The following is an 11,822-nucleotide window of genomic DNA, read 5'->3' as shown; positions in this document are numbered from 1 at the left end:
TTTCAAACTCAATGACATTTTGCTACGTGTTTAACTTCGCTTCTCACACATCACACGAAGCAAAGCATAAGACAAAGTCACCCAACAAACAAGATACAACAAGGTGTAGGAAGTTAACGAACCAAAGTCGAAGTCAGTCTGGGAGTGTGCGGTTGAGATAAGGTCTCAGTCCAGCCAGGGCGAGCTCTTGGTACTTGTTACTTATTATGTTCAAGCCCATGGAGAATCTCTCTTCAGAGATCAACAGGGTGGGACATTCGGTGGCAAATACCTTTTTGATGTGGTCAGCTGTGAAAGGATCATTATCTAGGAAGTCTGACAGTTTCTTGCAAAGATCCTCACTTTTTAAAGGAATTTAATCAGACATGGGCCTTTGCAGACCTCGTTTGGTTTGGCTGGTTATCAGTGTCCACAGTTTGTACTATTTTCAGTGATATCTGGTCTTACCTACAACATCTTTGGCTGCATAAATCACGCTTAACGTAGGTCATGTTTGATATGAATGACTCCATCTTGCTTTCTACTCTCTTCAATACATTTAAGATGATTGTGAGGACCAGGGATCCCTCTTAACATATGATAGTCCTGGGAGTTGGGGAGGAACAATGACAGGTACAGGAAGGGGGTTTTTGCCTAAAGTAAGAATTTTTCTGGCGATTAGGATTGCTCAGTTTTGGGAAAGGCTGCATGGCAACAGAGTGAGCTCTCCATCCTAGAAGTGTTAAGGAGCAAATGGAGCTGCAAGTAGGTGGCTTAAAATTTCTTCCAACTAAAACTTTGACCTGAAAGATAAAACAGTAAGTTCGTGCGTCAGCAAAACGCGTTTATTTCGGAATAGCGAAGAATTGCAATTCAGGACCTGCAAGCTATGGCAAAACCATAGGTAAACCCTAGAAAGGAAAGGACCATTATTTCGGGAAGAATGTGGAAGTTGGGAGGGCTGCTTTGAACTGAAAGTTCACTGGAGAAAAGCAAGAGTTCAGCGTTCTGAGAGTTTCTCATTGGCCGGGTTTGCTGGGGTTGCTAAGAGATGCGACAAACATCTTTTTCCGGTTGGGGCCTGTGATTGTTCCTTCCTTCCTGCTGAAGATTCTTCTTTTGAGGTCTGTAATTGACAATTCTTCCTGTAACTGGCAATTCTTCTTCTAATTGGCAGGCAATGGTACAGCCTGAGGGCTCCACTTTAGTGAGGTCTCTATTAGGTTCGACAACTTTCTCTGATAATGTTCACCAGGAAGGGAGGAAGGACTAACGCGGGTGTGCTCAGATGCAGGCAGGAAGCAGGGGATCAGAAAGAAAGAGGACCGGGAGGACAGGCTCTGGAAAACCGGGAAGTTTGCTTGGCTGTGAAGCCAGGCTGAGGAAAGGTGATGGAGCAGCTGCTGCTTGCTTTCGAGCGAAGAGCGCGGGCCAGACACACCACAGCCAGCTGTAGGGCAGGACTAGCGTAGAAGGCGGCTGCGGGAGGAAGGAGGCGGACGGAGCGCGGGGAGAGGGCGACGCCGGGGGCGCGCGGCTCGGCGGGGACGCGCGGTCCGCACGGGCCCACGGCTCCGGAAGGGGGCGGGGCCGCCTCGCGCGCCCGTTACTTAAGCCTGCGAGCGTCTGCCGCGCGCTGCCGAGGCTCTTCAGTTGAGTTCGGAGTGGTCGATCGCCCGCGCTCCGTTGGTTCCACCCGCCATTGTGTAAGTGCGGCCGCCGCTCAGCGCGCCGCCCGCGATGTAGGCGCGCGGGTCGCTGGATGGGGCGGGCAGCGCGAGGAGGGGGGCGGTAGCCCCCGGCTCCCCAGTCCCCGGATGGTGGCGGTGCGCGGGGAGAGGGAGGAGGGAGGAGGGAGCGGCTCCCGGAGGCACGCGTGGCGCTTGCCCGCCCCGCAGGGCGGCCTCCCTCCTGGCTCCTCCCCGCGGAGCTGGGCGGCCGGGCCCCCAGCGTCCAGGTGCCCTGAGCTCCGCCCGGAAGCCGCGGCGGGAGCGCAGGATGGAAGCGGCCGGTGTTCCGGAGAATTCACGCACTGTTTAATGAGATAGGAGGCATTCTAACGTGGCGTTGTTTTTGTTTTTTTTTTTTTTTAATGCAGAGGCCTGTAGTCCGCTATGGAGCATGCCTTTACCCCGTTGGAACCCCTGCTTTCCACCGGTACTGTACTTTTGTCCACGTTTCAGTGTCACTGACCTGATCCCTCCTCGGAGCCCTGAAAGGTTAAAAGGGCCGAACTCTAGACCCAGAAAGGTTTCCAGTCGGCCTCTGATTGCCGAGTTCTGAGCCCTTAAGCATACTACCCAACTTCTCTTCTGCCTCCTTTTCTTCCCCTGAAAAAACAGGGATAGATCTCGGTCCTTGCCACAGGGAGTTGTGAGGACCAAGTGACTTGATTTATCCGATGCGTTCCACCTGGAAAAGAGTGAGCGCCACGTGCAACGGTAGCCTAGCCTGGAGCATCGCAGATCCTTGGCGGCCAGAGGGGTTAAGATTAGTCTTGAGGGTAGTAAGTTGCCATACAAGACGTTTTAAAGCTATAACACTCGATTTTTATTTTGAAGTTTCAAGTTATCGTAATTCACAGGGTTATTGATGGGAGAGATGAGTTATTGTGAAGCTAGATTCTCGTGTAGTAGTTGACTGATAATTTCTTAAATCAGTTTCTTTACCAGTTTTTCTTGGTGGTGTAGAACTTCTAATTTATCAGTTCATAAATTTAAACAGAATGCATACTTTGATGTTTTTAAGTTTCCTATAGACACATGAATAAATAGGTCTGGTTAGAGTATTGAATTTGATTTGGCGTCCACTTGTTCCACATGCTGGAAGTATTGGTGGTAAAACAAAGAATGGAAGTAGGGGACCTTGACTTCTGATTCTCCAGTCAGGCATTCACTATGCTAAGTTTTTCACGCACCCCTTTATATCTTATTTGCAAGTGAAGGAAAGCAGTAACAGAACTAGAATCTGAATCCAAATCTTGACTTGGTTAAGAGGTTGATTACTGTAATATTACTGTAATTATTACTGCAAATAGCTTTTAAAAGTTGAGAAAAGCAGTAGCAAACATTTTGTGAAATAAAGCTTGTAGTAACCCAGTGGTAGCAAACAGCATTTCCGTGAGTGAACATTTGATCCAGGTGGCCTGTTGGTGTTCAGTTTTTTTTGTGAAAACCTAAGTGCTTTACTGTGATAAAGGAAATTTTCAGCTTTTAATATTTGTGGGTCCTGCTTCTGGGCTCCCTGGGAAGCTAGCCATACTTTAACATTTACTAAGGTCGGACTGACTGCAGAACCTCAAAGCATGGGCTCTGTTTGTGCCCCGAGCACATATTGTACATTTGCTTTGTTAAAAAACAAAACACACACACGTACACACCAAAAAGGAGCATTCTGAACACAAAAGATAAGAAAAAGAAGCTTCCCTGTATCCCATAAAAGTCCTACAGCACTGCATATTCTAGAAATTTAAGATAAGGTCTGCAACTTTCCGAAATGTTCTTTGTCTAATTATTTGTAACTCTTTACGTAAAAATGGTGTATAGCCCTACACCAGATATTCCTTTGCTGGAGCACTCTCTTCTTTGGGAAGATTGTGTATCCAGGACAACTGTCCTGACTTGGGCTTGAATAAAACTTACTTTTTTTTAGAAATTCTAAAAGATTTGTTGTTGTTGGTGGTGGTTTTGTGTGTGTGTGGGGGGGAGGGGGCAACATCTGAAGATTTCTAGTGTTTTCTAGGTTGAAAAGAATATATCCCAGTGATAGTGCAGTATAGTAAAGCTTGGATTGAGGACTCGATCTCTGGGTTTATTTTATTTTATTAAAGATTTTATTTATTCGACAGAGATAGAGACAGCCAGTGAGAGAGGGAACACAAGCAGGGGGAGTGGGAGAGGAAGAAGCAGGCTTATAGCAGAGGAGCCTGACGTGGGGCTCGATCCCATAACGCCGGGATCTCGCCCTGAGCCGAAGGCAGACGCTTAACCGCTGTGCCACCCAGGCGCCCCTCAATCTCTGGGTTTAAACCCTAGTTTTGCCACTATTTACTAGTGTTAACAAACATTCAGCTGAGTGAGTTTTAAAGATATAATTGGCTTTGATTCATGAAATCTGGCGGCATCCCAGCCAGCAAGTGGAGGGGAGCTCCAAAGGGCTACAGAAAGGGAAAGGGGTTTTTTTTGTTTTTTTGTTTGTTCATCCCCCTGCCCCCCCAAAGATGGGACAAAGAAATCAATAGGAAAAAAAGGATTGTTTGGGGTGAGGTCACCTTCCTTTGGGAGATGGAGAAAGGCCCACGTAACAGATAACCTCATTGGTGCAGACCAGAGAGTTCCTGACTGAAGACTACATTTCTGGGTGAGGTTGAAACTGGAGTTAGATTGGCCTGGCATAAGTGACTCCATTTTTGAGCCTGTAGTTTTCTTTTTAGCACTAGTTATCAGACCTTGTATTTCAGGTTTTTCGTGGGTAAAATATGAATACTTAACAGGCTTGTTGAATATAAATTGGTTATAATACATATAAAGCACTTAGCATCAGCAGTGATAAGCTGTTCAGCAGTAAGTCCAAGGGCAAAACGAGATGGCGGTTAGATTTCCGGGTCAGTGCTGAGATGGGAAAATATTTGGAGCAATAGACTGTAGGAAAAACAGGCAGTTCTGCTTGCTCTGTTTTTATAAAAGGTTTAGTGGAGAAGGCTCGGACTCGTTAATTCGAACATTTGTAAGCTCCTTGCTGGAGCAGGGCATATAGAGTAACTCTAAGAACTATAATATCCTTTATGAAACACAGATCCGCCAAGACAGAATCCAGTGCTCTAGGGGATTCTCTGTGATTTAGTGGTTCTCATAGTTTCTTTCTCCACTGAGGGTGAAAGTATGTAGGGATTTCTGTCTCATCCAAGGCCTTGGCCTTGAAACAAATGCCTGAGGCAAGTTTGTGGTTGTCTCTAGATACTGAAGAGTACTTAAAAACAGAACCGTGTATTAGAAGAGACCAGGGCAATGCCTGCCTTTTGCAGTGATTCAGCAAATATTTAAATTTAACTTTACATGAGCAGTATTCCCTTCATCAAACAGATACTTAATTCTTACCTAGTAGAGAAATAGCTTATCAGTCAGTCATTTCTGTGAATCTGATTTGTAGATGTGATTTACCTGTAATGCTTACTCAGATTTAATACGGTGGGCTCTCCAACAGTTAGGCTGGTTCTCTTAACTAATTGCTAGGTGGACCAAAATGCTTCTCTCTCTGGGATTGCTAGCTCAAAGATTTTTTTTTTTTAATTTTTTTTGGTGGGTGAGGGTATCTAAAGTAAATGCTTATTTAAAGAAAAACAACTAATGTAGATTATGAGAGTTTCCTGTAATCCCTCTTGTAGAAATAACCATTATTAACTGTTGGCATATGTTCTAAATATTCGTTTTGGTGTATATACCTCAGCATATTATGAGTCTTGTTTTAAAGAAAATGGATTCATATTATAAATTGTTTTGTAAATTACTCTTTTGGGGCAATGAGTGAATTTTTTTTTTTTTTGCTACATTGTATGTGTTCTATTTTTTTTTTCCAGCAAAGTAGAAGTGTTTCTAAAGTTTAAAAGTCCATCCAATTTACCAGAGATTATCATTCTAAAATTTTGTTTTTGTAAATTGTGTATATATAAATAAGATAAAACCTATTTACCCTTTTCCTGCAAATTTTTCCCTTACTATGGTATGATCCATATGTATCCCAAGTTTTTTTTTAACTTTAATTCCAGTGTTTCATAATTAGTTTCAGGTGTACAGTATAGTGATTCAAAAAACAAACGATAGATGCCACAAAGTAGGTGGCAGTGACTTTATGTATGCTTGTTGTCAGGCCCGAGGGCCTCATGCATCCTTATCAAGGGGAGTACCCACTTTTTCCTTTCATACAACACCCCAAGTTTTATTTTTTAATAGGCAGTGTAGACTCAAATGAACTAGTCTTTTTTAATTGACATTTAGGTTATTTCTAGTTTTTATTGTTACTATCTATAATGCATATCTTTGGTCATGTTTGTGTGTGTATATGTATATATCAGTAGGATAAATTCCTAGAAATGGAATTGTTGGATGAAAGGGTATGTTTGCATTTCTGTTACCAAGAGGAGCTGACAACTAGCTAGTATATTCTTCAGTAGTAGGTGCGTCCGGGGTACAAAAGTGGAAGTTGTGATCCCTTCTGTCCATGAGTTTATGTTCTGGTTGGAGAGTTGAGAACAAAGTAATATGGTTTCTAGTTAGATGTTGAATTATGTGTTATAGGAACCCCCATAGGGAAGGTAGGGACTCCAGGGAAGGAGATGAGGCCAGTTTGTTGTAGGCAGGAAATGATGGAATGGGTAGACCTCAGCTGTGCCTCTGCAAAAGCACTGGATTTAAATTGAGAGCAGCCCAGGGGAAGCGGGAGAGTAACGCAGGTGCTGTGCCCTGAGTGAAAGCTCTTTGCAGTCTCTGACCAGGTGTGAGCTCCCCTGGTGGTGAGTAAAGAGAAAGGTCTGAGAACTTGGAGAGTGCAGATGGGGCTTTTGGTTGAGGAGTGAGGGTAACATCGGATTGTGGAGGATAGAGAAATATAATGCAGGGTAGGAGAGAAATGCTTCTGAAGTTTCTGCATCTTACCCCATTGGAACATTCTATACAAAGCTGACATCTGAGTCATGGGTTTATTAATCAAATATGGGTTAAAATTCTTCTCTTGGACTTAGACACTCCGAGTTCTGATTCCGAACTACTTTTCCAGAACACCTTTTATCTTTCCCTTTCTGTGCCCAAGCCACATGAATTACCCATGTTTACTTATGTGACCATTTGTTCCAGCTGTAATACTCTTGCCTTACCTCATGCTAATTTTATCCCCTAGAATGTTTTTTTCTAATCCTTAGAATTAGTTTTAAGTTTTAGCCGTTTGGTGGATGTCTAGAGGTATCTCTGATTTTAATTTACATTTCCTTTACGACAGAACGCTGATCTTTCAAGTATTTATTGGCCTTTTGCAGATCTTTTGTAAAATATTTATGACTCTTGCCATTTTTCTGGGGAGAGAGAGGGGTCTTTCCTTTTATTTTTAAGTAATCTCCACACATAACATGGAGCTCAAACTCAGGACCCTGAGAGTCCGTGTTCTGACTGAGCCAACCAGGTGCTCCATCTTTTCTTTTTTTTTTTTTTTTTTTTTTTACAAATTTATAGGGGCACCTGGCTGGTGGAGCATGCGACCCTCGATCTTGGGGTTGTGGGTTCAAACCCCACATTGGATGTAGAGATTACATAATAAAATCTTTAAAAAAAAAAGATCAATTTGTAGTTTGTTTTTGTTCTAAAAATTGAGGTATAATTGACATAACATTGTATTAGTTTCAGGTGTACAGCTTAATGATTTGATATATGTATACAGTATTGGAAAATGATTGCCAAGCAGGAGTTTCTTATATATTCTGGATGCAGTTCTTGAGATTTTTCTCATCAGTGATACACAGAGAATGAGAGTTTTCAAGGACAGTTGTTGGGAAGATTTAAGACTACCTGTAAAGCATTTTAACACTGGTAAATAGCAAGAATACAAACCTTTTTATTTTTCTCATTTCCTTCTTTTTATTTAAAGATTTTTGTTTTAATTCATGATGAATAATATTTAATTGGTATGGGTATACAATTGCTATTTTAAACTCTTTTAAATATAGGTGATTTTCCAGAATATTTTTTATAAATAAGGACTTTTTTTTGTCTTTGTTCTTCAGTGTATGTGATCATTTCATTTTTTTTATCATGAAGCCTGTATCCAGAACTCCATATGTTTGTTTTTTTTTTTTTTTTTTTAAGATTTTATTTATTTATTTGACAGAGAGAGACAGCCAGTGAGAGAGGGAACACAAGCATGGGGAGTGGGAGAGGAAGAAGCAGGCTCATAGCAGAGGAGCCTGATGTGGGGCTCGATCCCAGAACTCTCGGATCACGCCCTGAGCCGAAGGCAGACGCTTAACGACTGAGCCACCCAGGCGCCCCCAGAACTCCATGTTTGAAAGTAAAGTTGATTTATTTTACACACCTGAGAGCTAAAATAAAAGTGAAGAGTCAAACCATCTTCAGAATCTTATTTCGCATGTGCTTATTTCACAAATGTAAGACACAGATTGAGAGATTTTTATTTCTGGCTTAATAAAAATATTGATGTTGTTTTTAAATTTTTGTATTTTTACAACATAGTACATATGCATTATAAAAAATTTAGAAGGTAAAAAAAATGAAATAGTGCCATATTCTAGCCTCTCAGAGATTACCACTGTGATTGCCGTGTGTGTATAAGTGGTGTGTGTGTGTTTATATTTGTATCCCTCCAGATATTTGTTGTGTATAATTATACAGTGAAGTATTTTTAAACCTAAATGAGAATATACTGTAAGTTGTTTCATTCAGTTCATAACTTTACATTTTCTACCTAAAATTTCATAATACCTGTCCATATTTAAATTTTCCCATTGTTCCAAGAATAACTTCCAGTTGCTTGTTCCCAACTGGGATAACCTGTTTGTTCTTCAGTCTTTTTAAATCTAGCTCACTTGTTCCTCACTTTTTAAATCCCCCTTAACATTGGGTATTCACCTTCTAACTCACTTTGATATATCACTCTTAAATGACCTAATGGAATAAAAAATATAGCAGTTAGATATGAAGCATTATTCACTTAATATATAAAAACCTCTAGTTTTAGATGTTCCATTTTATTTTCCCCACCTAATTTTATCATCATAAATAAATTTTATGCCAGAAAGCCTTTTATCTATCACTTGGTATTTCTTTGCAAAAAGATTATATACATTTACATTTTAAAAAGTTTTCTGTGACCATAATGCTCTCGGGAGTGATTTCTTCTAAACTGAATTACCATGGTTGAGATTTATTCTGAATTTAATTACCATTTTAAGTATTGTTAGTACACACTTAATCAAGTCACTGTAATTGTATTAAAAATTTTTAGTATAACTAACATTTACGTAACACTGTGGTAGGCATAGTTTTAATGCTTTAATAGGGTAAAGCCTATACAAAGTTTTGGAACTAGAGGACTAAGGTTTGACTTGTAGTCCTTTACAAATTAAGTGACATTGGACATGTCACTTAGTATCTTAAAGCCTTAGTTTCTTTATGTAAACTAAGAATATATCCAAACATGAAGTCCTTGGGCAATTTTAAGATAATGTATAAAAAGCCAGTTTAAGAAGTAAAGTTCTATGCAAATGTAAAATATTTTCCAGTAGATGAACTTTATTATACTAAAGATTACATTTTGAACTGTTTTTTTGTTTTTGTTTTTGTTGTGTTTTTTGTTTTTTGTTTTTTTTTTGAAGGTGAGAGAGAGGGGGTGGGGAGGGGCAGAGGAAGTGGGAGAATCTTAAGCAGGCTGTATGCCCAGCGCGCAGAGCCTGACTTGGGACTCTGTCTCATGACCCTGAGATCATGACCTGAGCTGAGATGGAATCAGCCACCTAACCGACTGAGCCACCCAGGTGCCCCTCTACCTTTATTTTTCTAATTCTTAAAGAAGATAGCTACTTATTTTAGTAAACGTGTTCAGTCCTGTTAGGCAAGTCTAGCAGAACAATTTTTTTGTTTCCTAAATTCTATATTTTTCTTCAATACTACTTTTTTTTTTTTTAAAGATTTTATTTATTTATTCGACAGAGATAGAGACAGCCAGCGAGAGAGGGAACACAGCAGGGGGAGTGGGAGAGGAAGAAGCAGGCTCATAGCAGAGAAGCCTGATCCCATAACGCTGGGATCACGCCCTGAGCCGAAGGCAGACGCTTAACCGCTGTGCCACCCAGGTGCCCCTTCTTCAATACTTCTTGAACTTTATTATAGATGCATGAAATTATTAATAGTGGACACAGTTTTTTTGATGCCTCATGGTTAAATGGTAATGAATCCAGGAATATCCTATTCAGTATAGTATTCATGCCATCTCTTAACATTTCTGGAATTTAATTTTTATTGAAAATGCCTGATTAAGTTGACAAGAGGCATGATAAAATCCACAGCTGATTATTAGCATTCTCCAATTTACCAGTAGCTAATTGGGAAATTTCTGGGAAATCATACCTAGAATTTTGACTTTTTTGTACTGATAAATGTCTCCTGGCCACCTACGTCATAGTTCTCTGTATTTTGCAACAATGGATACACCTCAAGAAACCCTCGTGATGACATTCAGACGTACCGAATAAAGCTCCAAACTAGAACTCCCTTCCCTAATCTACTCAGCAACTCCTAGTAAGAATAACCCAAGGTGGATTTGAATCCTCTGCATTTGCATTTTGTTTTAAAATTAAAGATGAAACATGCTTCAATATATAGTAAGAACACATTTTTTGGTTATATCTCACAACTACTTAAGCATCCTTTTTTGGAAATTTTTGGTTTGATGTTCTCTCTAGGTCTGTACTGTACAGTAGTATGGCCATTAGCTGCATATGGCTATTGAGCATTTGAAATATGGCTAGTGTGAGTGGGGAACTGAATTTGTAACTTAAGTGTTAAAGTCAGAACTCTACTCAGAAGCTGGAAAAATTTTAAGTGTTTGGAACAATGTATTAGTGTACTAGGGCTGCCACAAAGTACCATAGACTGGGTGGCTTAAGTGATAGGAATTTATTTTCTCCTCATCTGAAGCTAGAAGTCCAAGATCAAGGTGTTGGCAGCTTTGGTTTGTTCTGAAGCCTCTTTCCTTGGCTTACAGATGCCTGCCTTCTCTCTGTGTCCTCACGGATTGCCGGTTGGTCTGTGTGTTACTTGTATTCTAATTTCCTATTCTTGTACAGGTATCAGTCCTATTGGATTAGGTCCACCTATAGGATTTATTTTACTTTATCCTTTTAAAGGCCCTATCTCCAAGTACAGTGACATCCTGAGGTACAGGTATAGGACTTCAACAGGAATTCTGGGAGGACATAATGCAGCCCCATGCAAAGTAGGTATGTCAGTTTACTTTTTCAGCTGCAAATTTTTTGGGTTGTCTTGGTCCCTATTTCAGAATTGTCATGATTACTAAACAAGAGAGGTTTTTAATGTCATTCCAACAGAATATAGCTGGTATATGAATCAAAAAGTCAATTTTGGTCTCCTTAGTTGCTGTTTTATGCTTCTATATAAAGTTCATTTAATGCTTTTTGAATACCTGTTATGTGCCATGCTTCAGTAGATGCTGTAGAAAAATAATTGACAAACCTTACTGTGAGGAGTTGAGCGTGCATCAGGCCATTGAATACGATAGAAATGTAACTTCATACGTAACTTAAACTTTCCCAGTAGCCTCATTAAAAAGATAAAATAAGTGAACTTAATTTTATATATTTAATACCTAAAATGTTATTTCAATATGTAATCAGAATAAGCAATTATTAATGCAATAGTTGACTTTTATTTTTATTTTTATTTTTTTTAAAGATTTTATTTATTTATTCGACAGAGATAGAGACAGTCAGCGAGAGAGGGAACACAAGCAGGGGGAGTGGGAGAGGAAGAAGCAGGCTCATAGTGGAAGAGCCTGATGTGGGGCTCGATCCCGCAACGCCGGGATCACGCCCTGAGCCGAAGGCAGACGCTTAACCGCTGTGCCACCCAGGCGCCCCAATAGTTGACTTTTAAAAAAAAATTTATATGGGGCGCCTGGGTGGCGCAGTCTTTAAGCTTCTGCCTTCAGCTCAGGGCGTGATCCCAGCGTGCTGGGATCCAGTCCCACATCAGGCTCCTCCGCTGGGAGCCTGCTTCTTCCTCTCCCACTCCCCCTGCTTGTGTTCCCTCTCTCGCTGGGTGTCT

The 11,822-nt window shown here is 40.7% G+C and overlaps 1 protein-coding gene and 1 non-coding gene across 12 annotated transcripts in view; one reads left to right on the top strand and one right to left on the bottom strand.

The window, feature by feature from the left end:
- Positions 1–801: 801 nt before the first annotated feature.
- The window catches only part of TPK1 (thiamin pyrophosphokinase 1), a 341,792-nt gene continuing 330,771 nt past the window's right edge, over positions 802–11,822 (top strand). For 2 of the 11 annotated variants that reach the window (XR_004619106.1, XM_034638916.1), the window contains exons 1-2: positions 1,140–1,685; positions 2,078–2,136. Coding sequence is in view for 5 of the 11 variants with exons in the window: in XM_034638916.1 (XP_034494807.1) it covers positions 2,094–2,136 (43 nt within the window). In the remaining 6 variants the exon portion in view is untranslated. The other 9 variants (XM_034638888.1, XM_034638856.1, XM_034638877.1 and 6 more) reach the window with 9 other exon arrangements.
- On the bottom strand, positions 5,783–5,905 carry LOC117795571. Its single transcript, XR_004619643.1, has one exon. It is a non-coding gene; the product is annotated as a U6atac minor spliceosomal RNA (small nuclear RNA).

Source organism: Ailuropoda melanoleuca, chromosome 1 (assembly GCF_002007445.2).
Source record: "Ailuropoda melanoleuca isolate Jingjing chromosome 1, ASM200744v2, whole genome shotgun sequence".
Classification (NCBI taxonomy): Eukaryota; Metazoa; Chordata; class Mammalia; order Carnivora; family Ursidae; genus Ailuropoda; species Ailuropoda melanoleuca.
The sequence above is the reverse complement of the archived record's forward strand: the minus strand, read 5'-3'. Positions and strand labels throughout refer to the sequence as shown.